Source organism: Vanacampus margaritifer, chromosome 2 (assembly GCF_051991255.1).
Source record: "Vanacampus margaritifer isolate UIUO_Vmar chromosome 2, RoL_Vmar_1.0, whole genome shotgun sequence".
Taxonomy (NCBI): Eukaryota; Metazoa; Chordata; class Actinopteri; order Syngnathiformes; family Syngnathidae; genus Vanacampus; species Vanacampus margaritifer.
The window spans coordinates 39,856,104-39,875,458 of NC_135433.1; the positions used below are offsets into that span (position 1 = coordinate 39,856,104).

The window sequence follows — 19,355 nt, forward strand, 5'->3', positions numbered from 1 at the left end:
CGGTTTATAATGAATGAAATGAGATGAATTAAAACCATAAAACGTATGACTTTTTGAATATTAAACCATACACTGATTGATTGATCAATTAAGTACATGTCATTTTTGACTGATAATAATAATGTCAAACCTGTATAAATTATCATTTATATGACATCTATCACTTGGGAGACCATCTGTGCACTTTGGTTTGGTATCCATGTTTGTGTTATGCAATAGGAAGAGAGGAGGGGCGTGAGACGAGCTTGTTGTTAACCAAAGCTACAATTATGTAACCAAGATGTTTATATTTCTATACTTTAATTCTGCCAATTCCATAGAACACTGCACATTAGTTCATCCTCTATTGATTTTTTTTTTTAATGAGTATGTCACATGTATCTGGTTATGGCTACGTGTATGAAAACGAAAACTGTTAAGACCATTATTATTAATAAAATAGAATAAAAATATGAGACTTGAGATTTATTATGCCATTTTATCTGGCTGACTGTGGTGTCGTCGAACTGGCATAGCATGGCCAGCATGGCCTGCCGTGTGGCTGTACAGAGGGAGAGGGACCTGGCTGTTCCACTGACCCAGTTATGTCACCCAACGTTACACAGCATGCGCAGCAGAGGGAGGGGGGCGGCTGAGGGAAGCGCCTGCCTGACTGCCTGCAGGCCATGTGCAAAAAAGCACACCGACACTTGCCCTTGCACTTCAACTTGACTCCTCACAACCGCCACTGCGGAATCAACTTGAACTTGACCGGGCATAGGCCAGACAGTGCAGCCTATGATTAACATCTGTACATTCCAGCTGTCAGTAACATCCACACAATGGCTTACAATGATAGATACTTATTTAGAAATGCTGTTAGTGAGTTTGAGTTAGTGTTGGTACTTATGCAATATTAGCATTTATTTTAGATAATGTAATTTGATAATCAAAATGATCTAATTGCCATACATTCACATCTACTTATGTCCTGTGCTAGAATGAGACATTCCACAGCACAGCAGAGTTCAGTGAAACCCTGCATATTCACCAAATCATGTATTTTGCCATGGGACCTATCCCCAGTTAATCACACACTTCAAAAAAAACTTCACCTATTTGTGTTTTTTTTTTGTGTGTGTGCATTTTCTGAAACATCCTAAAAAGCCACAATATGGGACAGCCGTGGCAAAGCGATTAAGATAGTCACCTATAACCGTGGGGTTCAAGGCCATCCCTGGATACACAGCTGTGGTGTCTTTGATCAAGACATTGATACCCCACTTGCGTAAAAAGGAGAAAGTCAACCCACAAGTTTTCTTTACATTAATATGTTGTATGCACCCCCACTTCTGATTATTATTGCATTTAGGCAATATGAATAAAGCAGCAAAATCCACTCAATTATATGCAGCTCAGGAGGCGACCATTTTGCCACTGGCTGTTGACTGAAAATAACATCACAGCTCAAGGCTCAGATAATGACAAGTCACAGCTCACCTGTTTTCTGCATTTGGTCATGTGATGTTCACAAGCTGAGCCATGATTGGTTATTACCTGAGCCCTGAGTAACTGTGATGTCATGTTCATTCGAACGAATGTGGCAAAATGGCCGTCCCTGGAGATAAAACTTCCCCTTTAAGTAGCCCCCAGCTCCATGTGTACATGACAAAAAAAAAAAGAAAACTATTTCATTTATTTTTCAAGATGCCACCAAAGGCCTGTATAAATAGGAATTAGTGTCAAGGAAGTATGTTGAAGTGGTATTTCTCAACTGAAACATGCTTAATACGTATGCTGGGGAGGAGCTCAATTTAGACTGGATTGTTAATGGCAGTTATGGAGAATCTTCACCACATGTGCACGTACACGGACATTTCCGCCTTTTTTTTCCAAACTCAAATCCTCTGTAAGTCATTTATTTTAAAGTTGATGTAAAATAAGTTTGAAATATACTGAACTGATTTAGTCTGTGGTATAGTTATGGTTTATACTATTACTATAGGCAGTTATGAACATTATGGGGGTGGAGGGGCTCAATTACTCATTTTTTAAATGTATTTATTTTTGGCTATAGGTGGCAGAGCTCAGTCCCCCACAAATAGCAGGGGATTACAGTATACTTTACAGTAGTTGTTTTTGTCGGGAGGCATGTGGAATACAGAAAATGAGGGCTGAGTTCTAGGAAGAAGCAGAGGGCCCCTGGTGGTGGGAAGTTCCCCATTTTGGTGCAGGATATGCGACTGTAAACAAACTGTAGCCCTTACTTAGAACACTGTGCTGAAAATGTAGGTTAGTCACTCAGTCTGTTTGAACATGTACAGTACATGGCTGCTATATCTCAATTATTTTAGTCTAAATTATTGAGGCCAGCGTTAGCATACTAACATAAGATTGCAGGCTTTGCCAGATGGTACATTTGGTTTCTAGATGTATTTTAAAGTGCAGCATGTGTTGATTACATGTGGAAAGGTACAGCATCATATCAGAGAAGGCCTTTAAAATTCTTTGCTCGGTTCTAACCCCTTTCAGCTTCAGTGATTTTTTTAAATATACTTAAAAGCTCTATATTGCATGGAAATGTGTAGTCAATTCAAAAATGAATATTCTGGGTTTTCTCAACAGGGATGCACACAACATGGCTTGATGTAATATAATTGTGACGGCTTGCAATACGACTGCATGTGCTGCACCATCATTTTGCACCCTGCTGTGAGACATGATGCAATCAGCTTTGCTGAACGCCATGGAATGAAACCCCATGCTGGCATCCCTTCCAATTAGCAAGTCACAGCAATGCATACTTGGCTCATTTGCTCTCAAAGTGTATGCATAAATAGACAGAGGGTTAACTTACAACACACCGAGCAATGGTATGAAGATTAGTGTTTCGTTAGTTAATTAATTAATTAATTAACTAATTTAAAAAAACACAGAAGACTGGCTTCCACCAAGTGTTGCCGAAGGGCATCAAGCTGTGCTCATAATATTATGACGTACTAACTAGAACAATTTGTGTCGAAATTGGCTGCGCAAGTATTGACATTAGTTACATATGTTGGCACCATGTGACCGTACCGTACATGCAAGGTGGAGCATGTGGAGGGTCAGAATAAATTTTTCATTCTCCGACATGTTGCTGACACACTGACACACTACCTGTTTGACACACTGGCCTACGGGCACTGGTTGTGCAATTACTGGTAGTCTGTTCCACATTAGACACCTAAAAGAAAATGTTGGAAGAATAAAGTCCCTTTTCTCTGCTTCACTCTTCACCATCCTAAAGTGAAATGGCCTTTTTAACAGATGATAACAAGGTCAGACATTTAACTGTCTAAGAAACACTTGAGCTGTTAAAAAGTTTCTTCAGTTTTTTTTGTTTGTTTTTTAACCAGGCTTGTCTTTCTGTGAAAAAAAATATTTTCAACATCTATTTTGTGGCTGTGTCAATTTGTTGGCGGATGAGAAACGTTGAGTTTGTAAAAAAAGACAAGCCTTTATAGATTGGTTTGAATGCAGCAGTTCTCTTTACAACAAAAGGTCAGACAGGTCAACTATGATAATCAGATTGTATAGTAAATGTTGCCTTAACACAGGGGTTCTCAAATGGGGGTACGTGTACCCCTGGTGGTACGTGAAGGCACTCCAGAGGGTACGTGAGATTTTAAAATATATTTAAACAGTATATGTAAATATTTCTAAAAAATATATAAGTTCATAAAATGAATTTTATATTCAGTAGGCTATTCAATTTCAGTATCCTAAAAACCCAGCATTTCCCCCATACCTGAATGGTTGCCACCAGAAATCACCTGTCAATCACTTGAAAACTTTATTTAACATTTAGTTAATTATTCTGGGGGGAGAACAGAGCTTTACTATGATCCCAAAAGATGATTTTTTTTGTTGTTGATAATAATTTGTATGTGCACAAATCTTTATTTATATTACATTATTTATTTATTTATTCTTTTTTTTAGCTATATCTTTTTATTTATTCATTTATTTTTCTTCAATCAGAAATCCTTTGCGCTGGTTAGGCGGTACTTGGCTGCAAAAATATTTCACAAGGGGTACGTCACTGAAAAAAGGGTGAGAACCACTGCCGTAACACATGTCTAGTTTCCTGTGCCTTTGCAAAGTGATGGAAGAATGAATGTCAACATTCCTTTTCATCTACATGCTCGCACTGGAGTTCTACAGTATAGACTGTGATACCATCTTTGGTCAAGAGATTAGAAACTTGCATTGCAACATTGAGAGTGGGTGACCGTATGGACATCTGTACTGTATTTCTGGCTCTTAGCACTGGATAAGAATAGACGGGGGGCTGTAGCGAAGCTCACGATCAAAGACAAGCTGGCATTCAGGTTCCTACTTTATCCTTACTGTAGCTTGATCATTTTAAATGTGTGTGTCAGTAATAAAACATGATATGCTTATTCGTGTATTTCAAGGCAAAACTGGTAGGTGCCGTTTTTCCCGTATCATTGTTATTACTTGTAGTGTTTAATTTGACTGTTATGCAACAGCATTTTTCTGACGCAAGCCTTAAGGAAAGATTTTTAGCGAGCTCCACCTTAAAACTGGTCTGTGGAGCGTTGTGATGTGCCTGTTTCCCTCCTCCCTCTCCTTGCACTGGGAAAGTGTGTCAGTGGGACAGAATGTCCACATGGGCTGACAGGCTAGAGCGGCCATGACAGTTGACTCGGCCAATAGCAAGCAGGTTGCCGTCAGCGCCCAGCCAGTGGGATAGCGAGAATCCGGCGGGGGCGGGCCGTCAAAATGTTGCTAGAGTGAGCCGGCTGAATGAGTGTTGCGAGGAATGCTCACAGACGAGGGTTATATAATCGAGAGATGTGGGCGGGAGGGAGAGGAGAGCCTCAGAAAGAGACGGAGGGGGTGGAGGGTATTTTGTTTTTCCATTGCATGCCTGCAGCTGCCCTGATCAGTTGGAGTAAAGTATTTTAGTCAACAGCTTTAGAGCTGAGCAGGCAACCAAGTGCGTATACGTGGTGGAAAAATTGTCTTTAAAAGGTATTCTAAGAAGTGGTTACATTACATTACATTCCATTACTCAATAAATGTGGATCAGACAAACTTGAGAGTTGAAAAACAGAAGGCAACATATCGTATGATATTGTTGTTTAGCCTCTGAAACAGAAAGACTCTTTGTTCATCTCTGTGTGCAACAGTCATGTGATCCCCTTATCTGTTTGTGCAATCTGTTCCTTCGTGGGGGCCTCATGCACAGTGCAGACAAACACAGTTGAAGGCAAGATGGCTTCTCTTGTCTTAGTATTTCTGTGTGCAAACTTGACGGGCTCCTTTATTCACAAGAGCTTTAGATTTGTGTAGGACCAAAGGTAGGATTTTATAGATTGTTGAAAGCACTTTGCACTGTGTATCAGTTGGAGGTGAAATATATATGACCATTTAATAAGATAAGGCCACAGCTCGCGGTTTCTAGGTCAACGGAAGACACAATGGATATTATTTTGGTCAAGATTTATCACTGACGAGAACAAGGCAGCTCTGTACGGATGAAGTGAGCTAAAAGACAGGCAAAGTTCACAACCGTTATCATAAAGCAATAGAAAAGCTGCTTATCTGAGTGCATAAAAAACATTGCGTTGGAGCTAATCACAGAAGTGCTATTCAGAAAGCTTGATAAAACAAATAAGAGCAAGTGTCGTAAAGAAAGACCTTGCTTATCTATAAGTTTAAATTATGAGGAAAAACACAACTTGGACAATCAATGCACTCTGAATCAGAAACACAGACACCAGGTTATAATGTGTGTATGTGTTGTAGGTTTGGCTAAAGTATTTCAGTATTGGCAGCAATTCTCAAAAAAAAACCCATCTGTTTTCACAAGACCATTTTGTTCTAACCTGCTCAATTTTGATTTTGGTCCTGCAGCTCAAATCGAGGTCATCCCCTGCAAAATCTGTGGGGACAAGTCCTCGGGGATCCACTATGGGGTCATCACCTGTGAAGGCTGCAAGGTAAGAAGGAACACAAGAGATGCGTCAATGTACTTGTTTGATCTCAAATGTGCAGGTGTCAATCGGATCTCATCTCTTTTAGGGGTTCTTCCGTCGCAGCCAGCAAAACAACGCCATGTACTCTTGCTCGCGCCAGAGGAACTGTTTGATTGACCGAACGAACCGAAACCGCTGCCAGCACTGTCGTCTACAGAAGTGTCTGGCGTTGGGCATGAGCAGAGATGGTAAACGCAACAGAGCTCACACTCCTTTCGCACATGTCCTATATTTTTTTCATGATTACCCACTGTGGCGCAATCAAACTGTATCACAACTGTGAGGCTTTTAGTGAGACCTAAATAACAAAGTTGAGCAGATGTGCCTCTGCTACAGAGCCAAGCCACACATTCCTCTAAATTGAAGGTGATACCATGAGAATCTGAAGCCCTCAGTGCTAATGTTCCACTTCAGCTGTTGGTAGATGCGTGCTACTCTTTTTTTGGGCTGCTATAGATTGTCATTGGGTAAACTCGATATCAAACCTGGAACATACAGTTCTACTTGGAGGTTAAGGTGGCAGATGGAGTCACGGTCAAAAGATGTCGAGAACCAAAATCACATTAACTAGACAGTTAATAAATACACTGATCTCCAAACTGTGTCCGCCTCTGTTACACTAAGACGGGGATCCCTTTTTAAATTGCTTCCCACTGAGACATTGCTGATTTACCTATTACATCACATCAACAACAAAAAGGTCCCTAGTACAAAACTGTTATGCAGATGCAGCTGACCAATAAAATGGATGACTTTACTGCAACAGATTATACAGTATGTGCTGTAGCGCGTTTACTGGATGTCACATGTTGTCCTCCTCTAGACTGTGTCACACACTGGTATGATTCAACATTATTTACGGTTCTAAAGCTGAGTGGCGCTGAACTGTAAAAATAAAAATGTGCCAGCTTTACAAATTAGGTGACATGACTTGAACAAAAGTCTGTTTTGTTCATATGTTTGTCTCCATATTTCCAGCTGTTTTAGAGCATTTTGACGAATCTTTCAAGATTGTATTCTGCAACAGTGTAAGCACTAAACTTACCAAAAGTTATTTTTTGATTTTGTGATACCTCAAACTATAGAACAATGAAAAGAAAATGACTGAGAAAGGGCTTTTTATGGCAAAATAATGTATTTACAGATATACAACTGTGTAATGCTTGAGTGGCTTTTTGTTACGTGCCGTTCATCATTCATTCCATGTGCTGCATCATCTATTCTCACGCGCAGCACTTTGTATGTCAAAATTTGTAATTTAATCATCATTAATAAACACAAAACTCACAATACTGTGCCAAGGCAAAAGTAGTGTGTCTGTTAGTCATTACAGTGGTTTATGAATCAGACCCTCTTCCACATTTACCAATAGAAAAACATCCATCCACTCATACTTGAAAAATATACAGTATGCTGGCAGTAAACAGTTGAATTCCAGTTGACAAATATAAAGATAGTGGATGTGTTAAATCAAATGGGGAAGTCAACGTTAAATATTTCATGGCATATGTTATATGTGACCTGACTAGTCTAAACATGACCTTCTGATGAATATTACATTTGTGGAATATGAGTTAGGCAGCAAAATCCAGCTGTTTGTATCCATCTCGGGGGGCGGCCATTTTACCTCTTGCTGTCGACTGAAGATGACATCACAATGCTGGGCTCAGGCAATGACCAATCACAGCTCACCTGTTTTCTGAAGCTGAGATGTAATTAGTTGTTACCTGAGACCTGAGCAACTTTGATGTCATTTTTACTCAACAGCGAGTGGAAAAATGGTCGCCTGCTGGATTTTATTGCTTAACTCATATTCCAATAACACAATATTAACCAGAATACCGTATATAGACTAGTGGGGCTACATAGAACATCCCCTTTAAATACATGAGGTTGCATGATCCAATGTCTAAGATGAAATTTCTCTCAACAGCGGTGAAGTTTGGTCGTATGTCCAAAAAGCAGCGTGATAGCCTGTACGCTGAAGTGCAGAAGCATCAGAAATCCCAGGAGTGTGTGGGCTCCGAAGATGGGGTCTCTACTACGCTATCCTTACCCAGGGAGGACGGTGCGTGCGGCGGTAGCGAAGAGGACGGCGAGGGAGGTTTGAGCCGTTCCTACAGCACCGGGGGCTCCAGCTCCACCCTCAGCGACCTCGATGACATTGCAGCACTTCCCGACCTATTTGACCTTCCGCTGACCCCCGAGGAGGCCAGCGAGTACTGCAGCCTGGAGCAACTGGGCGGAAGCGGAGGGACCAGCACAGGAAACACCTCCAACTCATCATCCGCTTCTTCCTTTTCATCATCCCTGTCCAATCAGAATTCTCCGCAGCAGTCAATGATGGATGGGTCAGACAGCAATGGCATTCAACTCCTGCACACTCATCCACTGCTTGGAGACACACATGCACTGCTGGACCAGTTGCCTGATGACTGCTCAATAACAGACCTTGGTGAGTTGTGACCACACCAAAACACCACGATTCTCACTGAAATACCATGATATTTAAAAATAGTAATTTTACTGAAAATTTACTAGGGGTGGACCAAGCCAAGGTGTTTTTAGTTGACTATGACTAACAAAATAACTACAACTAAAATTCAAAAAACATTTTCGTTAATGAAATAAAATGTTAAAAAAACGAAAATGCTTTTAAAAAAACTAACTGAAACTACATTTTCCATTTACAAAACTAACTATAATTATAGTGAAAATGTCCTTAGTTTTCATCTTTGGTAATTAATTTAATACATGATTTATTTCAATATTTATTTATTTTTTACATCTTTATTTTTTAGATAAAACATTATTTAAATGAATTAATGATTTTGATACAAAATGAATAATTTAATATTTAAAAAAAGAGTCAATATTTTAAGTTGTCAGAAAGACACGATTGGGAGATGAAAAAGTCAAAAAAAAATGGCCTAAAAACATCCAAAAGGATGAGGAAAAGCAAAAAATTATCAGAAAATTCTATGAAATTGCCAAAAATGTCAGAGATCTCAACCAAAAAAGGCAGAAAACGTGTTTGTTTGTTTTTGAAAATAAAATGTTAAAAATGTAACTACAAAATGTCCAAAAACAAAAGAAGAAAAATTACCAAAAATTTCCATAAAATTGTCAAAAGAAAAATCTGAAAATTGATTGCAAAAAAGGCAGGAAAAAAATCCAAAAGTAGAAGATGAGGCCTTCAGCACATTAGGCTTACACTAACAGTTCCTTCATCATAATGTTCAAATGTTTTGCGGCTCCAGACATATTTTATTTTATTTTTTTATTTTATTTTTTTATTTGGCCTAAAATGGCTCTTTTGATAGTAAAGGTTGCTGACCCCTGGTCTAAGTCAAACTTCTGCACCTGTCAACGGGTATTTTGTCCCACACACTCAGGTTTTGAAGGCTGCTTCTGACTTTGTGTCAGCTCCTAAAAGGAAGGAATTTCTCAACTGAATTCCCTGATATAAGTCTAGTATTTGGACAAGTAGGTCACTTGAAAACAGTCAGACGTTTTGTTCTTAGCCATTCTTGGTTGTTTCTGCGGCTGTGACCAAGCTTTCTGACACTACGCAGCTCCATAATGTCCTGATAGTCTTGACAGATTTAGCAAAGCAGTGCCAGAACAGAACCGAGCATCCATGTTTCATAGTCGTGTCATTGTTCTTTGTAAACGGAATGACTGCGACTGTAAACAGACCTGATGTGACTTGGCAAAAAGCTCAAGTTTTGGCTCATCTGCCTCAGGACATTCACCTTTGTGGCTTGTTAATATTCATTCTGGCTATTGTGGGTAGTTCTTTCTTTAACAGAGCACTTCTTTGTCGCATGTTATCCTTGAGTAAAGCTCTTCTGCTTTTATTTTGAAGGCCTGGCATTACCAGCTACACAATGTTTTGTCATGTTGCCATAAGTTATGACTACAAGCTTGCTTTATGGATTATGCCTTGCCCTCTGATTAAACCCCCAACACAATAGGACAAAGTGCAAGCACCAAACTCTAGATACACTTAAGAACAACAGACGAGAACAAAAGCAGGTGTCAGGAAGACGTCGCAAATACATTTGACATGCGCGCATTACAAGATTAAAAGTAAGTTGTTCACTGTACTGCATTTTTAAGGGTAAAAAAAATGTTTGGAAGTGTTTAAAATGACATTAAAGTGTTTTGGGCTCATAATTGGAGGTATACTTATATGGTTTTAAGTAAACTAAACTAATATAATATCTAATATGCTGCCCAGGCTCAGTCCTTACGTTGCGCAAATAGCTGGGGTCCACTATACTTTGGTCACTTTTTAGGTTATTTCAGTGACCATTGTGTATTTTTCTTTCTATAGGGAGTTATGCCGGTAACCAAAGTAGTTTGCCAAGAAACAATAAAATATAATTTATTGCCCAGAGTACGCAGTGTACTATTGGATACATCTCAAAGATAATAATGCTCAGTTTTAATTGACAATGTCAGAGAGGTATTCAATTAATGTTGTATTTGTTTTATTCAGCCTTTATCTAGCCAGGTTAATTCCATTGAGTTCAAATACCTTTTTTAAAAGGGAGACCTGGCCAAGAGGGCAGCAAAAGTAACAATAAAAACAGTAAACGATTGATAAAATTAACAATGAAGCCTTCACATTTAGGACACCAGCTTTGAACACCCCCAATGTAACGAGGGATTAAAAATGAATTTCAGATCTTTTTAATACAATATAAAGTGCCAAAATAGCCAAATCAGTTTGTGCTTTGGGACGCCGAATTGCACAGCATCCATATAAAAAAAAAAACTACATTGGTCCGATCACCAACAACTAAGTCCATCACTGGAAAACACAAACCCCTCAGGGCTCACGTACTAGGAGTTGTCAAACACAAGTTGTAAATACTGAGAATCGTGTATGGCAATGTAATCAGCATAGAAATGAAAAGTTGTGTTTGTAAAATGTCAAGATTTTTCAGATTACTATGTAAATTAAAATGAAAGATTATTTATGTAGTGAATAATATTGGATATATATACCTTCAAAGAACAACGGCCTCTGTCCTGCTTGTGATATCATTTGCAAAACACCCAACTGCTTATTGGGGAAAAATAATCATTAACTGAAAGACGAGGAAACCAGATAAAGTAGATTGGTAACCACCAGTGATGCAAGGTCACACTGCCATGACTTTTGGATAGATAAACAGAATCATGTTGTCGACTTGTGAAAAGCTAAACTGGTGTTTAAATATTTTGAGTGATGAATATGCTTGTATGCTTTTTATGTTTTTGTCATACAGAGCGAATCACTCAATGTATTGTGAAGTCTCACTTGGAGACGTGTCAGTACAGTGCTGAGGACATGAAGAGATTCACCTGGGTACAATACACACCTGAGGAAACGCGTGCTTTTCAGAACAAGGTACACATTATCGCCCTGTGTGCATTTTTTTTCATGTCATGTGAGAATACAATAACAGCTCAGGAGCAGACTTAACTGTTAATGTGGTGTTCGATAACTACATTTGAGTGATTTTTTCCCTGTGTTTATCAGTCAGCTGAGTGGATGTGGCAACAGTGTGCACACCACATTACAAATGCCATCCAGTATGTGGTGGAGTTTGCCAAAAGAATTGCTGGATTTATGGACCTTTGCCAGAATGACCAGATTATTTTGCTGAAAGCAGGTCAGTGTCCAGTCCACAATGGGTATATTTAGACATCATTGTTCACTACCCGAGTAAACATGAGTCTTAAACTTGCTAACTTGAGTTCCTTCTTGTTCTTTCTCTCCAATCTTCTCTTCCTTCATTTGCCCCATGTATTTGAACAATGGGGAGGAAAACATTATTCTGGAAAATGTGTAACTCATTTTCTTCATATATACTTAATATATATATGGGAAAAAAACATGTATCTGACAATGTATTTACTTTTTTGTAAATTGAACTCTTTAAAACATGCATTTGTTTAAATGGTTCAAAATGTCACATATATGATGTATATTAATCTGAATCCAAATTGACATTTGTCTCTGTGTTAATGTTGGAGCATTTTGGAACCCCCTCCTATTTCCCTCCTCGTGCATTTCTCCACATCTTTGCCCCAATGGCTACCCTTTCAGGATGCCTGGAGGTCCTGCTGATTCGTATGTGCCGGGCTTTCAACGTCAACAACAGCACCATTTTCTTCAATGAAAAATTTGCCTCGCCTCAGTTTTTCAAAGCGCTTGGTGAGCATCACACGGGAATGCCTTTATTCAAAAAGACAGCTAACCAATAGTAAATCCAAATGTTGTTTTCATTCTATGCTTTTATTAAACGTTTTTAATCTAAATAGCTGATCATGTATCCATCAAGATACAACAGTAGCAAATGGAGTAACATACAGCAGATGGCAACGTTCACACAGAAACAGGATGACGATCTTAAATGTGTACCGCAGGTTATAAATATAAAACAAGTGCATTTTTAAAAAGGAACACAATAATTAGCTCACATGTACCAATTAGGTCATGTACTATAAGTCAACAGGATTTCAGTCACAAATAAACCATCTCTAAATTGTGATTGTTCAAACAAGGCATCTATCTATCTGGGCATAACTCCCTCATGTAGAACTGATCCACAAGTGACTCAACACTGCCTCCTCTGGTAAAAAAAAAAAAAAGACTCTTAGCTTCCCTATACGTCATTGTTACCTCAAGAAGCAGTGATCTTTGTCTCTCATAATGTCTAAAATTATTGTGCAGTGGTGCTTTTTTATTTAGATTACATGAACACTATTACTATGATTATTAAGTGGAGGCCTTCTTCAAAACTTAAGTTAGCCCTTTGACACATCATTAAGTAATGCAATGACTTTCATAATGTGTTTATTCAGGTTGTGATGACCTTGTCAGTGCCGTATTTGAACTGGGCAAAGGACTCTGCCGTCTCCAGCTGTCTGATGAAGAGATGGCTTTGTTTAGCGCGACCGTTCTTCTCTCCCCTGGTGACTATTTGTCCTCTACTTTATACATTTTCTGCCATTATTATTATTATCTTCAGGCACAGAATTATAGCATTATATACTGTACTATCCCCTTGCACAGTCACGGTAACTAATCAAAAATGTATACTCGTATAAACCTACAAGTTTGTGGTTTTTGTGCTTGTTCTTAACTCATTCACAGCCATAAATCCATTAAAAAAAAAAAAAAAGATTATAAAAAATTTGGGGCATCAGGCGATTATTTATTTATTTTATCGTATTAAATCGCATGACTTCACTAGTTAACTCACGATTAATCACAAATGTTATATCTGTTGTAAATGTACAATAAAAAAAATTCTAGGTTTCCATACTCTTGTTAACAAAAGTGGAAAAAATGTTAAACTAATCAAATTAATCTTAGGTCTTTTTTTTTTTTGGGAGTAAATTGTAAGGTGAGTTTGGATGAAATTATATTTACTCATTCACTGCCATTGACGGCTATAGACGCCAAAAATTCATTTGAACTATTTCTATTAGTTTAACATGTTTTTCCACTTTTGTTAACAAGAGTATGAAAACCCAGATTTTTTTTTTTTAGAAATACAGATATAAAATGTGTGATTAATCGTGAGTTAACTATTGAAGACATGCGATTAATTACAATTTAAAAAATGTAATCGCCTGACGCGACTTCAAGATTATTAAAAATTCGTTAACAAAAGTAGAAAAAATGTTAAACTAATAGAAATATGAATTCTAAGGATTTTTTTTACGTCTATAGCTGTCAATGGCAGTGAATGAGTTAACGTGTTTTAGGATCATAGTTTGTGGTAAATTTATGACTTAAATGAATAGAATGGTGCCTTGAGATACAAGTTAAATTTATTCCGTGACCAGTCATAATTCAAAAAATCTCAAATCATATTTTTGGTTTTGGTTTGGTTTAGTTGGTTTATTGAACATATAAACATATAAAAACATAAAACACATTACAAGTATAAAATATAAGTTGAAGTAAAAAAGAAAAAACAAGAATAGGAAGAAAGAAAAGAGTTTACATGTTCAAAAGGGAGTAGGAAGAAGTTAAAAACGTATCTAGTCCTACCCCTTGTGTATTTGACTTATAGATATACTGTATAATATAATATATAATAGGTTAATATAATTCAATGAAAGAAAATGTATGAACCTGTTTGTGTATACAACTGCACTTTGACATGTACGTACATTTGCCCGTAGCATATGTACATGTAATTCATAGGCATACACCATAATAATTCATCCTCATATTCACATATACAATTTTCATTACACTCGTACTGATAAATCGAAAGAAATTACACAATTTCTGCTGTTTTGCCAGCTCAAGTCTGATTTAAATCATTTTCTTGAACTTTGCTTTTAAACATTTTTTTTAAACTCAGCAAGTGACTTGCATCTTTTCAGGTCATTATCAAAATGATTCCACAAATTGACACCTCTTCCAGAAGCACACCTTTGCTTAATTTTTGTTCTTGTTTTGATTTTTCTGTAGATACTTGTTATAAGGACTCTCTCTAATTTCAAATTTCATTTCTCCAGTGAAATGAATGGAAATGCCATAAATCCATTTGAGCCACCCCCAAAAAATGCTGTGTTTTTAATGAGAAAATATATATATTTTTTTATTATTCTTTATAAAAACAACACGATAACATGAAATATTATTCAAAAGAAGCGTTTTTTTGTCACACTTTCTCTTGCAATACACATTGTGCTGCTCATTCTGGTGTGCGCGTCTTGGCCACTTGAGGGCAGTATAACGTAAAAATACGAGTTGCTGTACTGGAAGCTCAGATCCCCTCTGGGGTTCCAGTATGGCTGGATTGGTAGTCGTTCTCCCCAAGCGATAAAGTTGACCAAAACCTCACAACTTGATACAATTTCATGTTTTCATAAATCTATACTATTGGTCAGTCCACGTGTCGGTTGTTATTTTTACAAATTATCGACCAATCTTAAGAGTTGAAAATGATTTGCTCTCCTTGACGATGCAATTTTAATGGTTTGGGGTCTCCTGAAAAGTGACTATTTTGGAGGTACAAGGTCAGCGATATGATTGGGAGACCTATTGTTCTTTATTTATCTCAAATCAGCTGATTGGCAGCTCAGATCTTGAAAACTCATAAGTTGGGTTGGGTCACTCATTTCTCAAGGCATCACTGTAAAGACAATGACTCTAAACATTTTGGGAGGGGAATCAATTACTCGTACGATACTGCTCACTCTATATTTCCGCGGGGGATTACTGTATTCAATAAACTGACTTGCTGGCTCAGTGAACACTTACTCAGCAAAAATTACATAATGACACTTTCACCTAATGTGCCATTACTGTGATTTTGCTAGATCGTCCCTGGCTGATGGATGGCCAAAAGGTTCAGAAGCTTCAGGAGAAAGTTTACCTGGCTCTGCAGCACAGTCTTCTCAAGAATGCTTCTGAGGAGAAACTGGACAAGGTAAAAATGAAGATGCTTCAATGAGCAAATGCTTACATCAAGAGAAAAGGGGCTCACCGTATCTCTTTAATTCTCCACAGATGCTGTCCAAACTACCTATCATGAAATCTATTTGTAACCTCCACATTGACAAACTGGAGTTTTTCCGTTTAGTCCACCCAGAGACCGCTTACAGTTTCCCTCCGCTGTACCGCGAGGTGTTTGGAACCGACATGTCCCTGCCCGACTCCACCAACAGCTAGACAGATGGACAGACTGACAGAAAGACTGACTGACTGACCGAGAGATGGAGGGAGTATATTTCGAGGAAGGGAAAAGGAGAGACAGAGCAGGATAAATAATGTTGACGTTCAACAACCAGCAGTTCTAAGACAATCCAGGATTTAAAATACTCCGTCTCCCGTGATTCCAAAGTAGCCCTCCACTTTCCGAGCAGGCAAAGCACCTTACACTACAGACCATGCACGCTCATGCTCCTCTGCGTATTGTAGCAGCACCAACCAGCAGATGCATGAGGCAGATACAAAGTTTGTGTAACGTCTGATCCGCTGCGGATCGCCCAACCTGTAATGAATGTACCTCATCGACAAGCACCAGTGCACAAGCAAGGACTCAAAAATGAATGTATAACCCTGTCACGCTCAGACAGTTTTATACATGATCACAGAAATAAGATTGATCTTTCGTAATCAGTATGGTATGTGTGCATATTCATACACCGCCCTATTCATGTACTGACACTTAGGGACCAAGATCACAAGTCGTTTTCTAGAAAACACACAACGTCACCTCCTCGAGCCGCTTCTCTCACAACATTTCGCCTGTGTTCGGTGCTGCCTTGAGTAGGCTCTTGAGAAACCTCAGTCCCACGCCTCCCTTTTCCTTGCAAATGCCACTTCGTGACAGGGCAAGATGAAATGATCTTTAATTTATATACACATTTATATACAAATATTTTAAATAAGAATGTAAATAGATGACTATGTGAGACTGCGGAGAGTGTTAAGAATGTGTGAGATTAGTTCAGAACGAAAGGAGAGAAAAGTGAGATGTACAGAAAAGCAAGCTGATATTTGGACTCTGGACTATTTTCCTCTCTATATAGTACTCTCAGGTTTCCATGACAACCACCACCACCCCTCCCCCCCAATGACAGCAAACCCACTATGGTGGGTGAACAGATGAACAGACACTTGTTGTAGATGCAAACAGGGGCAGTCCATGCGACGGAGGAAACAAATTGTCTTTGTTTGGCATTTAACCTGAGCGCGGGCTGCTGAAGGCTCCGCCCTTGCCAGAAAAGAGAGAAGAGGACGACAAACGGGACTCGAAAGGAAAAGATCAAGCAAGGCAAACTTTTGGAACTTTCTAAGAGGGGATAAACAAGTGTCCTCTCCCAGCTGTTTCTAACCAGCAGTCAGGTGTAGTATAATTCCATCACTTGTGTTGTCGCACTTGTTCAGGTCCCGATGGTCCACGATTTGTATCATAACCCCTCCTTGCTGGTTGGAGCAACTGTATTATTTGTACAATTGTTGTTCCTCTTCCCCCTTTTAGTCCCAAAGCCAACACTTGTTTGAATAAAAAAGCACTTATCCTGTTTCTCACTGGACACTAGTCTAATGCCAGACAGAGCTACCAGCTGCCCCCCTGAGATGGGCCTCAAAGCCAGTAAGACATTTTTGTTGACCTTTTTGTTTTCTGTCCCTCAACGTTTCACTTGAACAAAAACTTGCGCAAGTTGTTTTAGCATTGAGGTGAACATGTCTTACTTGGGGGCTGTGAAGTTTTTGCGCCTGCCGCCTGCCACTCAGGGAGCTAGCTGCGATCTCTTGTCCCTTTTTACGACCAGCCTTGTACTCCTCACGCCTTTGCACCCCACAACCATAATCACTGTGGACGTAAGTTCTATTTTTGTGAATGTTGCTCACAAACTGTCCGGACCCCTTTCCCGTTTGTCCTAATATTGTAACTTTTAAATTTATGAACATTTACATAGGAATACAAACAAATTCGTTTAAAGACAAATTTCATTCTTGGGGTTTAATGTTTTTTTTTTTTTTTCCTTTTGCTGTGATCTTCACTTAGGTATTTGTCTCTTATCACTTACAGGTCTCCAATTTTGGTCTTTAAAGTCAGTAATCTTTTTTATTTTTTTATTGGCAAATGATTGGGAAAGTCCAAAAAATAAAGACTTGTCTCCCTTTTCTTTCCTTGTAAGGAAAAAATGTGCAAGAGATATATTACTAGTTCAAGACTTAAGTGAGTCACACAGCCTGATATATATTGTTGTCCATTGGGATACATTACATGTGGTTTTAAGAATGTAATAAATGGTTTCTTCTTTAAAAATGCCTGTCGAGTCATTTCAATTTTAAATAGATCCGTGATTCCTGACCACTGCACTGTGAGAGATTATCAGGTGTAAATTATGATTTATTGACTGCAAATAGTGTATCTTGTTTATCTTTAGCTGCCAGCAACATATACATGACAATAGATTACAGATGGTAAATTGTTTACATCAGTGGTGTCCAACATAAGGCCTGCGGGCCGGAATAGGCCCGCAAAGGGGTTTAATCCGGCCCGTGAGATGATTTTGTTAAGTTAAAAAATAAAAAGTAATGTTAGACCAATTAATTAGCCAGCCACAATCAAAACATATACATTTGTAATTTCACAAGCAGTCCTCAGATAAGCAATGCAACTTGTACATGGAATCGTCCTGGATGTCATTATTTTACACACAACCTAAAATTAAATTGTTGTGTTTTTTTTTTTTTTAAATCATAGACCGACATAAACGTGTTAAATACGACGCAAATTCAATTACTGGTAACACAAATACATATGACAAAGATTAACGTCCTTATAACTTCATCAACTGCGCCACACAATGCATAATTGCATTTTTGGAACTATATGATTACAGTTGAGCTCCATCATTTAGGGCTGGCTCACAAATAGTGAAAATCTGCTTATAATTGACAGCAATTGTTTTTAAGTTATATACCATTATTTTACCGATCCGGCCTACTTGGTAATATATTTTCTTCTATGCGGCCCCCGAGCTAATGTGAGTTTGACACCCCTGGTGTACAGTATCCACTTGTCGCCAGTCGTACAAAATAAGTTAAAAGTTTCACTAAGCAGTATACTTAATCTAAAGTTACACTAAAATATATCGTCTTAAAGCATTTCTGTATAAATTTTTACAGAAATAAAATTGTACGTCAACGTGACCTCCAGTGGGGGGAAAAAACAATAGCAACAACTTACTTTTATTGAAAAACTGCAGTTAGTTTGTTTTATACCGCCATTTGGGACAGTTATGACCTGCGGGCTATACGTTTTACAAATTGGGAGTAAATTGAGATGAGATCATTATTTCAGTATGCTATACACTTTTTGACATTTTGGTTAATGGCTTGCTGTGATATTTTTATAAATACACTTCTCTCAAACAATGAGTGATATTAAGCTTTTGGGTGTAATTTGAAGATAAGCCTAAAATTGGCTATTTACACCTGAACTTGATTTGACCTGATGACCAGTTTAAACTTCTGAATGTACAGTACAGTACAACTGTTCAATGTCACAACTTTCTGTTTCTTCTCTAAAGAACTAAAAAGCAAACTAAAGAACAGGGGTTGGATCCATAAATGGACAAATACATTACATGGCATACACCAGGTTTAATTAGAAATGGCATTTGAACAGTCCTGTAATATTTTGACATCACGAGACCAGAGTAACACCACAGAACAGTGAAGGCAGCAAAGATACTCAGAGATAGGCTACTGAAAGAGTCACTGAAAGGCATAGACGTTTTGCATGGATTTGTGAATTTTGTTATTTGGTTTCATTAGAGCAAGTT

General features: G+C 38.3%; 2 protein-coding genes across 2 annotated transcripts in view; one reads left to right on the top strand and one right to left on the bottom strand.

Annotated features, from left to right (window-relative positions):
- The window catches only part of LOC144044366 (nuclear receptor ROR-beta-like), an 18,510-nt gene extending 680 nt beyond the window's left edge, over positions 1-17,830 (top strand). Inside the window, exons 2-10 of the mRNA XM_077558720.1 lie at positions 5,905-5,990; positions 6,073-6,214; positions 7,960-8,481; positions 11,306-11,427; positions 11,560-11,692; positions 12,130-12,237; positions 12,888-12,998; positions 15,369-15,478; positions 15,559-17,830. Coding sequence (XP_077414846.1) covers positions 5,905-5,990; positions 6,073-6,214; positions 7,960-8,481; positions 11,306-11,427; positions 11,560-11,692; positions 12,130-12,237; positions 12,888-12,998; positions 15,369-15,478; positions 15,559-15,720 — 1,496 coding nt within the window. The 3' untranslated portion in view covers positions 15,721-17,830. The remainder of the gene's footprint in view (positions 1-5,904; positions 5,991-6,072; positions 6,215-7,959; positions 8,482-11,305; positions 11,428-11,559; positions 11,693-12,129; positions 12,238-12,887; positions 12,999-15,368; positions 15,479-15,558) is intronic.
- The window catches only part of LOC144044370 (G-protein coupled receptor 35), a 41,763-nt gene that overhangs the window by 21,746 nt on the left and 662 nt on the right, over positions 1-19,355 (bottom strand). The window lies entirely within an intron of this gene.